Raw genomic sequence first — 19327 nt, 5'->3', positions numbered from 1 at the left:
TACTGTTAACTGTTTCTGACTTCATATTGTTAGTTTTCTTTATATAGATATATAATTTTCTCAATTATAATGATGTAATACTAATACAGGTTGAACCTCTCTAGTCCTGCAGTCTCTCATCTGTCAACATCCATGGTCTGTCATGATTTCAGTCAGCCAGATGACCACTTATCATGGGCATGGCCAAGGCTCCTGTGGCCCCACAGAGTTTGTTTACAGCCACCAATCCTGGCTTTCAGTGTTCTGTGTGTTACTTAGCTCTAATTTACCCCTAAGTGTCTTCTAAGAGCCCAGTAAGCAGTTGAAGTGTTGGTAATGCTGCTACACAATACTGATCTGTGGTTTGGCAAATTCTCTGGTTTGGCACCAGTCAGGTCCTGAGGATGCTGGTCTAGAGAGGGTTAACCTGTACTATTGGTAAATGTGGACCCCTAAAGCTAATTTGTGTGGGGTTCCTATCTGATTGTCCATCTTCCTATCTATAGCACCTATCCTGATATAGTATATGGATATGTCCTGTTTAGTTTAATAGGCGGTTCATGAACCTTCATACAAGGAGATAGCACTGCTGAGTGTTTAATTGCCACATTTTTATTTTCTACTTCTCAATCTGCTGATATCCAAAATGTGGTACAAAAAGAAAGCCCCTAAGGCCCAGTGCCTAGTTTGGTATAACATCTGTCTGACTGAGGACATCACTGGAACTTATTAAAGACAGTTCTGGAAGTCTTAATCATCGTGGTCAGTGTACATAATATATTGACACAAATTGAGCTGTACAAACCAATCAGCCCCTCTCAGCTTTCTCGAGTACTGTGTGAATGGAGTCATATTGCCAGAGAACTTTCAGGGCTCAACTTTTACTGAGGTGAGAGGTCGGATCCTTAGTACAGTAAATGCAGCCTAGGGTTCAATGAACCTAGCATTATATCACACATCAGACAAGAAAGAGGGCCCCATCTGGCCCATGAGAGTCTACCTACTCCCTTAGCATGAACACACAAAGAACTACGTGGAAGCTCTTTCTAGGACGGAGGTAGACAATATAGTGGTGCTCAAAGAACAGTCCAAATTTGCACATGGAGAATTCTCCCATATTTGTATCTGAGGATATTCAGTTTGGTCCCAAGTCACCTAGGGGTAAATCCAGGATAACTCCACTGAAGCCAGTAAATTAATCTGGTTTTAATGGATGCAGAATTTGTCCTAATATCTATAAGCTCAATTTCAAAGAAAGCTCTTCTCAATAATTTGGAAAAGAAAAGGCAGAATAGTACCAAGCTCGTGTAGAATTCAGTTAAATGAGTGACTAACATGAGAGGAATGCTGAATCTATCCCTAGGTTGAAATACCTTCTGTATAGTTCTGTACAGAAGCATTCATTCATCTACCTAAAATATCACCTCCAAAGTAACTGAATAATCACAAATTTGTTACTATTTTTTGAGTCACTGTGTGCACAATAGCTTTACAGTAATTGGTTTTTGACATGAGAATCGCTCTGGATTTAAATTAGCCATTAAAAGAAAAAATCATATCTGTGCTTATGTGGTGCTTTCGCTCTGTGATCTCTGAGTTATCAGTAGCACCTTGCTTCAGCATTGCAGCATGCTAATAATAAAGTAATAATGGTTTTATTCATGTATCTCATGATCTTGAAAGTCTGTTAGCAGAAATTAATAACAAAGACTCAGGCAATTGAGGAACCCAAATGCAAGCTTAAAGTCACAGTAACTGATCTGTTGTCTTTACTGGAAGGTGGATCAACTGCATGGATAGTGCTTTAGTTTACAGTAACAGCGTTTTGCTATTATCTATGTCTTGGAGTGTTGTATTTATTGTCTTATTTTATTTTGTAGCCTGTTCAGGCTTTGCAGCCATCTTCCCAGTCAGTCCAATATCCAGCAGTTTCTTATCCACCTCAGCATCTCCTGCCAGTTTCTCCAACGCAGCAGTTTCCTGTGGTACTACAGATTTATTTACTTTTTTATGTGATTTTGGTTGATGTGTCTGAGGTGAGCATGTGTGTGTTTGACAGCAATGTGTGGGACTGCAGGGCGTCTCTTGTTAAGGTCTTTTGTAATTCTCTCTTTTACTTAACGCTTCTGGAATAATTTAGCATTTTGTGTCCTCTGAGAAGGTGGAAGACTCGCGTTGTGTGCTTGATTCAAAGTCTGTAGAAACCACTGTACTCTAAAAGCATGATCATGAAATAAGTCCAGCCGATACTGAGCACTTGCATAACAGAGTATCTGTGAAACAGCTGCAGCTCTAGAGGCATGTGATCTATTGTGCATCATGACAACGGACATGCAGAATAAAAACAATATACCTCTGGAGTCTGAATCTGGCTTGATGATGACAAGGTTAACATTATGCTACTGTAGGATGAAGCTGACATTTTAGCAGACTGTACAGGATTTTTTTATCTCTTTCTCTTTTATTCTGCTTTGTGGCTGATGTCCACAAGCTAGAAATGTCATTTGGTCATGCTAAATAATGAAAACAAAGCAGAATATGCCTTCAGGGCCAAAATAGTACTACTAACACATAGGAGAAAAGCACCACATTTTAAAGGCTCAGCAATGACTTATGCGATACATCCACACACACTGGAGACCCTGTAGAAAAATTATCATTCGCAGCAGATGTGTAACCCAGTACTAGCTCCCTTGACAAGTATGTGACGATCTACTTCATGGTGTTTCATTTACAGAAATATATAAAAGTCGATTCATAATAGTTAATGTATTATGTAAATTCCTCATTTTTCTCTTTGTGAATTGCTATTTTTTTTTCAAATTTGCTTATTTCAAACTATTTGCCATCCAATCAGTGGCAGCTGTGGATGCACAGCATTTCTGAAATTCAAGCAACTAACTAAGATTCCTTACATATGGGTGCAGAAACCTGGTTTTAAAAAATGCAGGGCCAGATCCTGGCCTATGGCTTTGAGAATGATGACCAGATGGAATTAGTGTAAGCCTTGAAAAATGAGATTTCTGCATCTATGAACTGAAAATTAGTTTTCCATAAATATTCTGTTGTGTTCATTTAAAAATTCACACTTCCATATTCTGCTACCATATTATTAGAAAGTAAACATTATAGGGATTTGGACACAATCCAAGCAAATTCATTTAAATATTCATAAGAATATTTGAGGAAAAAATCTTTGCAGTGTTTGCCACCCCCACTTCAGTAACAGGCTGTGAGACAACAATAGGGGAATGTAGTCTGTGCATTTATACATAACGCGCACTGATGGTACATTCTTATTTGTCAGGGGAACAAAGCTTTCTTCAAGCTGTTTACGTCCAGAATGCAGGCCAATATTAAGACAAAGGTACTATGTAGGCAAAGCCCTTTAAGGCCGGAGTTTTAAAGATATTTAGGCTCCTAACTCCCTTTGTCAGTGGGTCTTAGGCCTCTAAATACCTTTTGAGAATCTCACTCAGACCCTCACTGAGTCCTCTTGAATCCTTTGGTAAGGTCAAGGCCTGCAGGGTGTAATCTGGCTGCACTGAACACAAGGGAAGCTTTGCTATTGATTTAAATGGGGCCAGGATTCCACTTTATATGCCCACTTGGGACGTTGGTCCCTGCCCTAGTTAGATGGTGGCCCTAGAACAGAACTGTATTATGTGTTTATTAACACCATCTCAGAAACTTAAGTCTTTGACTAGCCACTGAGAGCTGCAAACCATTCAGCCTCCAGATTATGTACTTTTGCTTGGTACTATATTAAAATACATGGACTGGGATATCCAGAGGAAACAAGGGTTCCTCAACCAAATTGAATTTCCCTGGGGATCCTCATAAAATCTCACTCTAGTTACCAGAGTATCCTTAGTTAAGAAATTCCATGTTTGTGGGGAGCCCATACTTACAAAGTAGTGATTTGTCCTTCCCGTTCAAATTGTGTCCCTTCGAAAGATGTATAATTCACTCATCTTTAAACATATCAATAGGATTGAAGAATTCCAACCAAAAAGGAGCTGCTGTTGCTTCATGTAACGTAATTTACCTTATGGTCTCTAGAAGCATTTTTCTAGACATTTTCAGTGTTTTATTTTTATTTGCTATTTATTTTTGTTGGTAACTCTGAGTTGTTACGTGGTGCATTCATTTATTTTCACCTGCTTCTTATGACATTCTTTGAACCTGCTTTTCGTTTTCTAAATGTCTGCTGCAAAAATCATTTTCAATTGACTTTTGCCCCACAGCGAGATGACATGACAACACAATTTAGCCAGATGAGCTTAAGTCGTCAGTCATCAGGAGACAACCCTGAGTCACCTTCTGGTCCTGTCTACCCATCACCTATCATACAGCCATCTGGCCAGCAGACTGGTTATGTCATGGCATCCCCAAGTCAGCAGCTTCCCCCAGGAAGTTTCACGGGCTCAGGGCCGCCAGTATCCCAACAAGTACTACAGCCTCCACCACCACCCCAGGGCTACGTACAGCAACCTCCACCTGCTCAGGTAAGTCGCATTTTTACCTCTTTACAGTAAGTTTAGCGCACAGTTCCAAATTATGGGACTTCTTTATAGCACCATCAAGAGAACAAACAGCTGGAGGGGGTAACTGAAGAATATCTTTTCAGGAAATCCACAGCTATGGTAGAGCAAATTACTTTTTTGCAGTGGGAAGTGTCCATCATTTCTGTTGTTTCATTGATTCCAACAACTCTTCCCTTTCCCCACCATCATTTTCTGAGCATCCATCTGTGCTTCAGGAAGTGATTGTACAAGAAAAAGAAGGAGGAGGGCGAACAAACACTCACAGAATGTCACTCTTCTGCTGTGAGCCACATGCATGCTAACAGAGGTAGCCATTCATCATATTTAATTGACTTGAACATGTTAGACACCACAGATCAGTAATTTTTACTGTCTTCCTGAAGACTGATTATGTTTTACTGCTTGTCACCATACATCTATGCACATCTCCTGGGTATCCTTGCAGAACACAGAAAGTGATTACTGTCAAGAAGTAAAATGAACGGATGATTTTCTGGCCCATTTTCAAGGTATACATTTTAAAAAGTCAAATTTCCAACTTAATTATAGAAAATTGCATTTAACATGCAGCTTAAAATGCTAAAGTATCATTGATGGGGTGGTAGTTTTAGCTTCTAGAAAAATATTTGTTTAAAAAAAATCTCATGAAACACTGGTATAAAATGATGTAACTGGTGTTATTTCTGATATTTCTGTTTATTCCTCCTTATTAACAATACAACCCCAGTTATTGGTATATCTCTGTGCTGTTGTAATAACAAAGAATTTGGACCGTTGAGCTATTTTAACAGTCCTGAAAGGCAGTGCCTCCTTATTTCACTAATTATTAGGACAGAAAAATAGAAGAATGTGTGGTTTTATGCCTCATAAGATACAACTGCACCTGAGATTTGAGTCTAAATATTATATAGTCATTCTCTCCATGTACGTAATTTTCTTAATAAAGAGCTTGAAAAATATTGAATAGTGCTAAAATATTTAACACAAACGCTCTTTTCACATGGAATTTGTCTGTTTTTCAAATGTGCAAAAATTATGGAAGGGCTGTATTACGAATTTATTTTACTATATAAAATGTTACAGGAGATATTTTTCTCTGTGTAGCAACTCGCCGAATGTCAAAAGTTCGCACATGTGAATTACAAAAGAACTAATAATCTCTCTTTTTTTTTCCCAATCCAAACTACATGATCTACGTGAACAGATTTATCAGAAAACCAAAATCTTACAGTCTTGGATTCCATTCCCTCATCTGCCATTAGCTTTTCTTAATATTTTTTCTATAACATTTCAAGTATTATTTCATCAAACTTTAGATCACTCCTGGTGAACTAGAAAAATATGAGCTAGCTGTGTTTCAGAAACTGAGGCTTAGAAATGCTAAGTGATGTGTTTCATGGCTATTGCAGTGTGTCAGGGTTAGAATTAGGTCCCCTGTATCAATGGGCCATGCCGATTCTGCTGTACCACTGAGTATGCCCTGTGAAGTCACTTAAGCCTTCTGGTCATAGATTTCCAAAAGAATGAAATGGGGTTAGTCCTAATTCCCTATGGGTATCTTCCTTGCTGTTGCAGGGGGATGGTTCTTATAAGCCTATATATATGTTAGACTTCACCTACAGAAAACATTACCAATATTTGTAGGGTTGGTAGGGAAGTAGCAGGGGAAGGGGCATTGTGTTCCGACGGATTCTGGAGATTAACCGTAGGATTTTATTTCAAGAAGCCTGAGTTCTAACTGTATTTCTGACACTGGCTGAGTGTGTGATGTTGTACATATCACTTAACTTCTAAGCCTCAGTTTCTCTGTTTTTAATCAGAGGATGCAGGTTTTTATTTCAGAGGGACATTGAGAGACAATTAAAAATGTTAGTAAAATTCTGTATTGGTGGAAAGAATCAATAATGGATTAAGACTACCTTGGACCCAGATCCAGTGCAGTCCTTTGCAAAATTACCTGTTGAATTCCAGCTTTCTTAGACATTTGGATTCAAATATTGTGGGTCTGTGAGCCCTCTCCCAGCAGATGGCCAAGAACTTTGGATTCTCCTTTAATACAGATTTCCAAAGAATTATGAAGTGGTGAAGAAGGGAAATAAGAACCTCCTGCTTCCCAATACTATGTTTGTTTCTCTAATCCATGAAGTTTGCATAGGAGGGAGCGTACATACCAGCCACCATCACCTTCAGCAGCAATTTTTGTGGGACAATAGCTCTTAGACTGTGCTCAGGATTAACCCTGAAGATTTTTAATTTGTCTGATAAATGAAAACATTGAAATTTTGCAGAGAAAAATATCAAAAATGATAAACTGGTGTTCATTATTTTCCAAAAACAAATTACATCAGTTTTGCTCAGCTCAAATTAAAGACTTTAAAAAAAAAAGAATCTCAAAAATGAGGTTTTGCTAGTGCTGAACTGAGGAAACAAAGAACACTATAGGGCCATATGCTTCTGTACGATATTCACTATGTGGGAAATGCTCAAATCTAAAGCAGATGTTCACTATCAGAGTGAACATCTTTGTCTTTTGAAATGATATTGTAGTTAACAGGGTAATTTTATGGGGGGGAGGCATTGGATTGCATCGGTGTCAAGGTAGCTGCAGTGTTGTTCACAACCTTTAAGAGGTACCACTCTACTGTGTTATAATTTGTGATAGAATAAAACAAAGCGTTCTATTTATCCAGATGGAAAATATGCTGTATATATTGATTGCATTGCTTGTTTTGTAACATCTGTTATACAATAATAGTATATACACCGTGATGTGTGTGTGTTTGTGTGTGTTAAACAAATTATCTAACTGATCATGTTTTAATTTAAAATGTATGCACCAGAAAATGCATTTTAAGTAGTGTCACAATTAATTTACATAAATATCTATGAGAGGCCTCACATATTACACAGCCACTCAATCATGAACTCTGAAGTTGCTGATTAATTGTCTTCTTCTAGCTAAGCTGTCTTTTTGAAGAACAATGCAAATATCTTGCTGTCATAGTGGTGAAAATAACCTTCAAAGTAGGAACTGAAAGTTAACTAATGAAGGGATGCGAATTCCTCACCTCTTATGACCATGTCATGCCTCAGTGAATCCTTCCACTTGACTCTTCCTTTTCCTCTGCATAAATTTCAGGATTGTTCTTATGTTCAGCATGCTTCACAGCTCTGCCCAACTGTTGTCTTGATGGTATTTTTAATCACCTATCATGTTGGTGTCTAAGCATCATGTATGAAAGCTTTTTATTGGTCCAACCAGTTCTGAGGATAGGTAGATTTGCAAAGATGAGGACAAAGAATAAGTTCCTTAGCTGCAGACCACAAAACTACTGGTGGGATGTGGAGCTCTTATGCAAAGGCTCTCTGCAACTGTAATTAAACTTTTATATGAATGGAGATAGTTACATTAGAGATTAGTACAGAGATGAGAATTCCCCTGGATTTATAGATCCTAAGGCCAGAAGAGACCACTGTGGTAATCTAGTCTGACCTTCTGCAAAACCCAGGCCAGAGAACTTCTCCCAAACATTTCCTGAAAGAGACCTTATGGAAAAACACTCAGCATTAATTTAAAAATTGCCTGTGATGAAGAATTCACCATGCCCCTTTGCAAATTGTTCCAATTGTTAATTACTTCTGTCATTGAAAATTTACACCATGTTACCAATCTGAATTTATCTAGCTTCAGCTTCTAGCCACTGGGTGGGACGACACCTTTCTATGCTAGATTGAAGAGCCTGTTTTTGAATATTTGTTTCCCATGAAGGAACTTAGAGACTGTGATCAAGTCATCCCTTGCCCACCTCTCTGACTCAAAGAGCACAGTCTGTTTAGCTCATCACTACAAGGCAGGTTTCCTAGTTCTTTAATGATTCTTGTGGCTCTTCTCTGAGCCCTCTCTAATTTATTCACATCTGCCTTTAATTCTGGCCCCTAGAACTTAACATAATATTCCAGCAGTGCCAAATAAAGAGGTGAAATAACTCACTCAGCTCACACTTGAAAGTCCACTACTCATGCATCCCAGAATAAGTAATAAACCATAGATCCTGAATGGACTGAATGATCTATGGGCTGCAGATGAAGTGGATTGTTCTGAAACATAGCTATATAACAGAGGCAATAATGACTAGGAAGATGTTGCTTTGGTAAGTGTAGTGAAGCAAAGTGTGACAAACCCCAAACAATATGTCCTATGTCACAAAGACCTACCTAGCTACTTCCTAGCTCCTATTGTCAATGCTACATAGCTGTTTTTTGCAGTAGGCCTTGAAATCTGAATAACTGACATAGAGTGAAAGCTTTTTTTTTCTTTTGTTCTATGTAGGAGAAGCAGAGCAACTAAACGAACCAGTTAAGATGCTTACGCATGCAAAATGTTATAATTGAATAATCAATGTAATACAGTCAACGTAAAAGCATTTCTCTGTCACAGAAGTTGCCATTGAATTTATATCAGTACGACGGAGGCTTGAGTCTAAATGACTAATTAGTTCCTGTAAAAGTAGTTGCAATGAGATTTCTAGTGGATCACCTCTGGTATAATGCCACTGGAATACAGCACAATATTGAAATTTAGGAGCAAGTCCAGCTAATTCACCCTTTTTCCTTTCAGAAGAAAAAATTGTTGAACCCTGCAAGCCTAGAAAGATCTTATATTAATATGTTAAAGTTTAATTAATGCTGGCTTTGTTGCAGTTTCCAAGGCTCCCTTTCCCATTCTTCATCAAAAGAGTACCCAACAGCTTTTGGTGTGATACATCTAAAGGAAAAGAAAAAACCCTTTGTCTTCTTCTAATTCCTCCTCCTCCACTGCATATTCTGAGTCTTATGAACTGATTCATTATTCAGTAACATAAACATAATTATCTGTCTTTTATCTAGCCTCTCCTCTGTGGGCTTCAGCATCATTCTGTAACAAACAAGTTCACTAGTGGAAATTAAGTACAGTGATCTTCATTTCATTTGTTCTTTTTCTTCCCTTCGCTGATAAATTCTTACTTTGCTTTCATATCACAAGGCAGAGCAATAACTAAGCTTTTTTGTGCCAAGACTAGCAAGCATATTTGCATCCCACACTGGGTTTTTCATCATGTTTCCTTCCCATTTTTCCACTTTGCATCCTGGGTAACTGCCCTTCTGACACCTTTCAGTTCTGGTCCTGTCTATTTTCCTCTAAAGCCGACAGCCATTATGGCATGCTCATTGCCCAAGCACTCTAGTAAAAGACCACATTTCATTGCTATTTTCAGTGAAAAAACATCAGAAGCATACTCTCCTGCACTGACTAAATGGCAAATTTTTCCTCCCTCTGTATGATTGAGGGGATAAAAAAAGTATTAAACATTGAGATAGTAGCAGAAGCAGCGTCTTTCATGGAAACCTCTCCCAGGAGAATGGGATTCACAGATGAGGAGACCGTCCTCCAGGCACTGTACAGCCATGAATTCTCTGATAGTGGCCACTTTATGTTAATTTCAATTGGGTTTTTTTTTTTTGCTGGTATTGTGGAAGCTATGTGAAGTTGAGACTTAGGGCCTGTAGCAAGCAAGAAGCATACTTTGAGAGAGACAGAAACCCTCCATGCATTGCTCTTGACTCATCCTTGGGAATATTCACTAATTTGTGGGGGAACAAGCCCCCTTACTGTTCCACCCAAGGGAATCATCCTCCTGAGAACAACTCTCAAATCATTACATTTATTTTCTTTCCCTCAGCCTATCAGTAGCCAGTGTAAAGGACAGTATGCTCCTAAATTAAGACAAAAGCAGGACAGCCACATGACTTGGAAGAATTTGCAATATCAAAGATCTCTGTAGGTCAGTGTATGCCCTGTAAATTCTCTCATGTAAGTGTAGTTGCCATTATTACTGATGGGAGTTATACATGTTTATTGTTAGAATTTATATTTTCTACCCCCAGGAGAACTATGAAATATAATAACATTGTAACTGGCTTCCTTAACAGTACAGAGGAGGACATAAATTCAGCTGTAACCAAATTTGTCAATAACATTTGGAGTAGAAAACCTACATGCAGACAGAAACAAACAGTACTTTGACCAGGAGAGGTTAGGAGAGTGCATTACACTTGACAAAATGGTTTTTAAGTAAATATCAAGTGAGAGTGAGAAAGTAAACAGCACACCAACAAACTAGAGAAAACCTATCCGGAAAGCCATCTGAAAGCAGAAGATAGCAAACTAAATAGGAACAAAATAAGAAAAAGTGATTGCTTTTTCCAGAGCTCTATATATTGTATAGGTGATCATACGAAATATATCAAAGGTATAATGTCATTCTACATAGCACTGGTCTGAGTGTCCTTGGAATATTGGGCAGAGTTCTAACACTGTTTAGGATCCATGTTAGGAAAACAGGATGGAGAACAGAATGTGTGGAGAGACTTGAGTTAAGGTTAAATAGTTTAGATAAATTATTTAACAAATTATTTCTTCAAGTAACTCAAGAAGAAAATGATAGCCTATATGTGGCTTCAAAGTAGTAACATGAATGAAGAAAGGATTTTTTCTCTTTTTCTTTTTCTTTTCACAACATAGGAGGATTGAAGTCAAGTGTTGAAGCTGAGAAAAATTAGGTCCACTCTACACTAGAAAGGGTTTGTGGATAAAGTTGTATCTGTTTAGCTATAAATCCATTGAGATATAGAAATACAGCTGTTCTGGGCACCCTCTCACTTTAGGCAAGCTTTTGGCCAGTATAGCTTGTACTGGTTTTCTGACGAATAAACTGTGCCAGCAAAAGTTCATAATGAAGACCTAGACTTATATTAGAGGAAAAGCTGTTAATATCCATGGCAGTTGGGCATTTCAGTCAACTAGCAGGGAGATGGCAGTGATTTGTGGTCAAGCACAAGTCAAAGAAAATGTTAGTTGGATTCAGGTAGCGAGTAATTCTGCAAAGTAGAGAAGGGTCAGACAAGATGACCTAATTGGTCTCCTTGCTATCTCTGAATTCTGTTGTTAACTAAAGCAATACCACAGTGGACAAATATCAGACTTGGATTACTTTGAGAGGGAAATTGTGTCTGTAGGCAGAAGAAGAGCTGTACAGAAGACAAATTAAAGTGTGTCCTACAAGATCAATAAATAATAATTGTCAGCCCAAGATTCACTTTAGCCCATGTCTATATTCTGTGTCTAGCCATCTAACAAAAAATGTCTATTCTTAGCAAGTCATCCATGCATGATTACGCTCAAATTCAACCATTAATCACCCCAAATGAAATGATTTTCCATCTGATGCTCTGTGCTACTAACAACATTTTTCAAAGTGATACATGGCTATACTGATAAGCTACTAAATGATGTGTAGGACAAATGTATTCAGTTCCAGTGAATTTTAGAAAATCCTTACAAGCTAACTCTAGATAAAATCTGACTTTTTTTCTACAAAGTTGAGTTAGTTTGTGGTTGTACAGTGCTTTTAAATATGTTAAGTGCTATCTATGTGTTAAGTGTTACCACACTTATTATAAAGGGCTAAGTTCAACTAAAACTTCAGTTCTGAACCTGAACTGCTTGGGCTACCTTTTTAATTTAATACTGACAAATATTCCATGCAATGATTAAATGCAAGAGGTAGTTCTCATTGTTTTCACATGGTCATTTATTTTAAAATGTTTTAAGATTGTAGCTACTTTTATTCGTGAGTTTGTCACACTAACCGGCTATGTCTACACTAGAGAGTGTTGTCGACAAAACTGGGGTTTTGTTGACTAAACTCACCGATCATCTACACACAAAATGCTTTTTGTTGACAGAAACTGGCAATAAAAAAGCTGTGTAGAAACTCCAGCGACCCCTTTTATTGACAGAGTTGATCAAAAGATCAATCTGCTTTTATGTGTAGACGCGTTCTCTCAACAGAAGTTTTGTCAGAAAATCTTGGCTATGGTTCCACTACAGTGCTCTGTTGACAAAAGTCACTGTTGGAAGAGATTTCCTGCTAAAATTTCTGTTGACAGAATGCAGCCACACACAAAAGCAAATTGGGAGAGCACTCTGCTCTGTCTACAGAGCAGCTGGACTGCCTGGCCGCTCTCTTGATAAAACAGGCACCCGGAAGCACAGCAGACAGGGTTGCCCATTGTTCTGGATGCCCTGTCTGTCAAGAGAGGCCCCGGGGGCATTTACACAGCTTTTTGGTTGACAGAATCTGTCATCAGCAACATTTATACCTCAAAGCTTTAAGGCAGAATGCTGTTGGCAAAAGTGCTGTGTTTTGTCCGGGTGCTGTTGATAAATCCCATTTTGTGTGTGCATGCTCCACAATCTTTGCTGACAAAACCATAGCCCTCATCTGACAATAACTTATGTAGACAAATGCTTCTAATGTAGACATAACCTTAGAGAGCTTAGCTTACGTTTGGTAGCAAATGTGCTTACATTATGCCCGTTGCATCTATTGGTCTATTCAGTGGTAAAACTCAGTTCAAGGGCAGGCTATGATTCAGCATTACTCCATTATTCAGAACTATAGTAGGTCAAAACATGTTCAAATTAAAGCGTTCATTATTTGATTCTGGCTGTTTGTACCTGACAAAGCAACAGTATTTACATGGGTTTAGGAGAAAACCATGGGCAAAGCCATGATATCTGGCCTTCTGCAGTCTTCCTGGAGTTCTTTTCCCTTCAGTCATCTCTCCAGTCCAGGTTCTCTGAGTCTCACTTTTCCTTCATGTTCCTTTGGTCCCCTCACCACTTCTCATATGTGATTCATCCCCATAAGCTGTGTTCTCACCTTACTTTCCTCTTTGTAGTTGTTCCTCTTCTCTTTTTCATGTCGGTATCACTATTTTGTGAAACAATGTCCACTGGGAAACTTTTGTGAGAATGTTCTTAGAGTTATAGAAACATTAGTTGCAAGCACTGGTATATCTTGAAGTGATTGTATAGTGGATAAAAATCTTCATTAGACCCTTAATAAGTATACTTCCATGTGCCAGCATGACACAGTATATTTCTGTAACTTAGTTCTTTTACACCTGGTAGTTTTTTGGGATTTTTGGTTTGTTTGCTTGTTTTTTTGATTGATGATAGTCTTGTGTCTCTGAGATTTTTATCCTAATACTAAATAGATTCTGCTGGCTCTTCAGGACATCTGTCATATAGAGCCTTATTCTGTTTAACTATACTCTCAGGCTATGTCTAGATTACAAGAATTTGTTGACAGAAGTTTTTGTCAGAAGATATCTTCCAACAAATCTTCTGTTGACACAGTGCAGCCCAACTACCAAGCAGATCGCAAGAGTGATCTGCTCTGTCGACCAAGAGTGGCTAGACTTCCTGGCTGCTGTGTTGGCAAAACAGCCAACCAAAAGCACAGCAGACAAGTTTCCAGTTTCCCAGAAGTCATGTCTGTTGACACATGGCCCCCTGGAACATCCAGACTGGCTTTCTGCCAACAGATCTCTGTTGACAGAGGTGTTGTTTCTCATGGGGAACAGGGTACAGCTGTCAACACAAGTGCTGCATTCTGTCGACTTACTGTTGACAGAACACCCTTGGGAATCTGGATGCTTTGTGCGCTGTTTTGCCAACAAAACCCTCTAATGTAGACATAGCCTCACTGAGCAAGTCTTCTTAAGTCCAGTTATCTCCAGTGAAAGTACTCCTGGGCTAATGTACTGCTCAGCATGAATAAAGGTAGCAGACTCTGAGCCATGTTTAGAAATTCCTATTTTATTAAAAAAAAAAAGCATTCTATGTCTCTTTTTTTAAAACAGGCAATATATTAGGCGTGGAAATAAATATAATTCTGCTGGTTAGAAAGAAGCCCAGACATACATGTCAGATAGTCTAAGAATAACACCTAAAAGTTGTCTCTCAAAGATCTCGTGGAGATGCCTCTGTGTGGATTTTATGTTGCATTGTATTAACCACTACAGAATCATTCCTTTGAAGATGAGAAATATGGAGTGCTACTGAACTCACTGACATCTATTCAGCTCAGATGTTCTTTAGTGGTGATGAAGAGTATGTGAAAAGTCTGTGTTCAGTGGGCCTCAAAGTTGATTTTCACCTATATGGTGAGGGTACCTTGGTAAGCTGTGTTCTGTAAGATAAAACATCTAGCAATGCTGGTTGACTCAATACCCACTAAAAGATTTTGCAAGAGGAGAAAAGCTAATCATTTTAAATCCATAATATATTCATGCCAAATGTGCTAGAAGTGTTAAAAGGGAGTGGTTCAGTCAGGTAGGCATTTAGCTATTAAAGAGGGATAATGTAACAGTGGAGACTCTCTAAAACAAATACCTTACTTTCATTCAACATGCATATTTTGACTCTAAGCCATTTCTGCTCTCCATTGTCCATTTAATATCTTCCCCAGAGTGCATTTAATTGGTTCCATATGGTCTACAATACATTCATAATAGCATTATAAATTTGTGCAACATGGTACTTCTGTAATTCTTTTTGGTATCTTGTTTATATGTAACTTTACAGCTTTTAAAAAATACCTGCTATTTCTCTCTGCTTCTTTTTGTATGACATTAAATTAGATGGAAAACGAAGTGGTTAAATATTTTGAACATTTTAGTCATCCTCCTGCTTCATCAAGTGTTTTCCAACTTACACACTAACCTTGTTAATCTTTAAAACATTGATAATCCCTTTGGAATAGCAAATTAGAATTACATGGCAGTGCTTGAAAATGCAGTGTACAAGTCATTTCTTTTGATTACTGTAAAACTAAGCTACTTCCCTGGACTCTTTTTTCTCTGTGCCTTCAGTTGGTGTTTTTGCTTTTCCCAGATGCCAGTGTATTACTACCCATCTGGTCAGTACCCTACCTCAGCAACTCAGCCGTATAGACCCATTGCCTCAGTTCAGTACAATGCACAGAGGAGTCAACAAATACCCCAGACTGCACAGCAAGCAGGTATTTGCATCTGTTACTCATTTCTTCAGCCATGCGTGTTGCATTTACTGATGAACCTATTGATCATACTTCAGTTTTGGGCCTGAAAAGCTAGCATTGCAAATTGGCCATGTAAGTAAGTTGAAACAGTCCAAAACACAACTTTGCTTGAAAAGCCATCCTTTGCAAGAAAGGCAAGCGTGCTTCCGTGCTGTCATCTAGCACGTGGCACACAGCGTGGTTCTTGCTGGAAATAATACATTACGTGTTGGATCAGAAATAAGACAAGTGGCAAATTACTGTGGTAATTCATATTTCATTCGCAAGCCAAGAGTGACATTTTATTTCCTTCATCGTGCAAGGTCCCTAAACATGTTTAAAGCAAGAAACCTGTAATGGACATATTCAGGGGGGCATTCTGCTCTACATAGCTGAAACTATGTCTGTAATATGGAGCCAGCCAGATGAAAGACAGTCTTTACTTTGGTAATATTCCACACTTTTCCTCCTTTCGAGGTTAGTGTTCATGAAAACAGCAGGCAAGGAGGTGCTCTAATATGTGTGTGGCTCCCAGTTGGATGATTGCTCCCGGCAGCGATGGGCAGTTGGAAGGGGGGCCGTTACACTGTAAGAGAGTGAGTAGCAGGTCTCACAGTGAACCGGTCTCTTTTCCTACTGTATCATGCCACTCCTTATAAAACCATGTTAAGGATGGGGGAGACAAAGTGAGACTGATATTGGTTTGTTTATTTGTGCTGGTGCAAGGTTCTTTGTGTTCCTAACGAATAAACAGAGCTTCTGTAAAAATTATTGACTGTCTGTTTCTCCAGTGCAAACCTCCCCATGCTGTGTCTTAGACAAGCATTAGCTTTGGTAGGGGAGATTGTATTGCTACAGGGTATGCAATCATAAATGTGTCATGTACGATAATACACTGTCTGTCTATTCTGGTATAGCTCCAGAAATGCAAATGGTTGGACAAAATTTCTGTAAATTTTGTTGTCTTGTGGAAAATCAGCATACCTGCGAAGGCTTTGATCCACAAGTCCTTTAATATAAAAGCCTGTAGAGAAATGGAAGACATCTGGGGGGTCATTTAGCCCATCTCCCAGTCTCTGTAAGGTAACTGCTGACAGGTATGTCGCACTCTATTAGGCATTCAGAGAAAAAGAAAAACCACAGCAAAGCACAGATGTTTGTGAAAGATCAATGGCTCTACTTTAAAAACATCCAGTATTCTAATAAAAGAGGTGTTGCTTTTGGTCATCATGGCTGGTGGGATTTGTGTAGCTTTGGGAGAATACAATTCTCAATCAGATGAAATATTCCATAAAGACCATCTGTTCCTTCTAAGCTATCTTGTCTTACAGTATGATATCCATATTTATTTTCCGTATACAGTAGATTTTTGAACCTAAGTGCAGATTGAATTGTATGGTACTATTTTGGCTGACTGTGTTTTTATCAAATCATATTTACACTTATCAATTAAGTGCTAGATACGTAACATACACATTATTGGAATTAAAGTACACATGTGACACATTCTGAAATGCTTCAGCAAGTTTTTTTGCAGATATTTCTACTAATTGATCCACAGAGAGACTATCTGAATACCAGGTTAAATTATATACTGTAGTGTAGTAGTCATTGTGTTATTGTGTTTGGGTGCACACTACCTAAGGACATCAGTTGTATTTTTGCTTATGTGTTTTTTGTATTGTTTTTCACCTGGGAATGTGCCAAGGCATTTTGATGAAGTCTCTTGAGTTTGGAAAAGTTGTCAATATCTCTGAAATTCCTCCTTTCAATCATTGGCAACCCCATTGGAAAAATAATTACATTATCATGCTGACATTCTGTGATGAGAGTTTACTATTTCTTTTGTGGTTCGTTTTAAATCTTTCCCTGTTGCACAGGCCCTAAGACCCAAACATAAAGATTTCAGAATCAACTTTTTTAAATGGGCCCGAACTATGGGCCAGATTGGATCTCTCATAGAGATGCTTGCATGAGGGGAGTAGGAGTCGCAGGAAACTCCACAGAGAAAATCAGTTTCCTACAGGCCTTCTCTTACTTAATGAGAGATTAGAGGACAACTAAGGCAAAGAGCACAGCTTCCCGAGCTTGCTGACTTTTCACATTAACAGAGTGGGGACCCCAAAAGTCCCATGTACAAGGCCAGCCTTTCCATACTGCTGCTGAGACACCATAGCTCCTGTCAGAGACAGATTGACAGTGGGAATGAATCCTGGGCCGTCACACCATCCTCTATGTAAGGAAGAATTAACTGAAGGAGAGAGACCCAAAGATTTTCGTTTATCTTTGTGGGGGAAATTTCCACAGAGAATAACTTATCCCCTTTTGCTACCTTCAATGCCTCATGCAGCTAGAACCTAAGGAGACTGAGCTCATAGAGGGTACTCCACTAAGGTGTGATGTAGAGATGGGGATGCTTTGAAGTCAGTGCTCTCTTCCCACCACCTTCCAGAACTCCAGGGTGATCCATCTCACAGGTTTTCTTAAGACCCAGGTCCTATTTTTCTTGATTTATATAACTGTGCTGACTCGTGGTCTGCAATTTTCAGTAACCCATGTAGAAATAAATTTAATTACCTTCAGAGATGCATTTTCTTCTATTTCCTGAAGCAATATGGATCTCCATCTTGCTATTGACTTATGTTTTGAAATGTTTGAAAATGTCTTTGAGAAGTAAGCATGGAGTGATAAAAGATTTTCTTGGGCTTTAACTAGATTATATGATATTTTCTTTTCGTGCAGGCAGTCAGTGACAATATGGATGTGGATTGATTATTATATTTTTAATGTTCCTACACTTCCCATAGCATTTAGAAAGTCACTAGTATTCCAGGTTTGATTGATGGATATATATTATGTTTCATGAAATATAATGAAGTACACTGCTTATGACACAAATATATTGCATGCCATTCACTAGCCATTCAGGCTCTGGGGAAAAATTTTTTTGGATATCATTCAAGTACTGCAGGAACATACACACAACCACTTAACACCATGTACCTTTCCAAGCTTTGATACTTTGGGTTGTCTAAGTGCATGTTGCAGTCCAAAGGCAAATGTTTCAAGCTTTAGGCAGTGTTGGAGGTAATGACCTTCAAATGTACAATTAAGGACCAGGATTGAGGTTAGCATATGAGCAGAATGTGCTCACGGCTACACATGGAAATTAAAAAGAGGCATACATGTAGTAATGATGGCCACAAAGAGTGCAGATGAAGACTTCATGTGGGTGAGAAAAGGAGGCAGACATGAGTGAAGCAGATGATAAAATGATTCCTGAAACTTCTTCCCTGAAGATTTAGCACCCTTTGCTGTTGGTGAGAGAAAACTGCTGCAATATAGATAGGCATAGGGAAGACTGAATTGTGTGCCTACCAGTAGAATATTGAATGCAGCAGGATGACCAGGGAGATATTGGGACCTTCCCTTGAGCACAAAGAATGTTATACTAGAGTAAGACAGTCTGCCTGCCCAGGAGGGTTTTGGCAGCTTTCATAGCTTTGTCAAGGTGTTAAGGTCTACAGTTTTCACACTTTGGGCTGCAGAGGTGAAGGTTTGATCTAATGCCAGCAATTTGTTTTTGTTTTTCTTAGAAAAGGTCTCTTCAGGAGTGGAGCAATAATGATGAGTTTTACAGCAATGGGTAAAGTAAAATGTCAGTACAGCATCCTTAATGGCTAAGGGAGTCTGTATTCTCTCATGGTTGTAAAAAGAGAGCAATATGAAGTTAAAATGTCTCCAGGGCAGGGGAAAAAAAAAGATGAGCTCACCTGAAATTAGATTTGGCTCTAACAGCAATAAATCATTTGGTGAGAGGGATGAGATCTCTTGATAGACAGATAGATAAATAGACATATTTTAGACTGTTGC

The 19327-nt window shown here is 38.6% G+C and overlaps 1 protein-coding gene across 8 annotated transcripts in view; it reads left to right on the top strand.

Annotated features, from left to right (window-relative positions):
- ARPP21 (cAMP regulated phosphoprotein 21) overlaps positions 1 to 19327 on the top strand; it is a 292758-nt gene that overhangs the window by 219878 nt on the left and 53553 nt on the right. For all 8 annotated transcript variants that reach the window (XR_012644549.1, XM_074988190.1, XM_074988187.1 and 5 more), the window contains 3 exons: positions 1860 to 1964; positions 4227 to 4487; positions 15310 to 15436. Coding sequence is in view for 7 of the 8 variants with exons in the window: in XM_074988190.1 (XP_074844291.1) it covers positions 1860 to 1964; positions 4227 to 4487; positions 15310 to 15436 (493 nt within the window). In the remaining variant the exon portion in view is untranslated. The remainder of the gene's footprint in view (positions 1 to 1859; positions 1965 to 4226; positions 4488 to 15309; positions 15437 to 19327) is intronic.

This window comes from Carettochelys insculpta, chromosome 2 (assembly GCF_033958435.1).
Source record: "Carettochelys insculpta isolate YL-2023 chromosome 2, ASM3395843v1, whole genome shotgun sequence".
NCBI lineage: Eukaryota > Metazoa > Chordata > Testudines > Carettochelyidae > Carettochelys > Carettochelys insculpta.
This window is presented reverse-complemented; position numbering and strand designations above follow the sequence as displayed.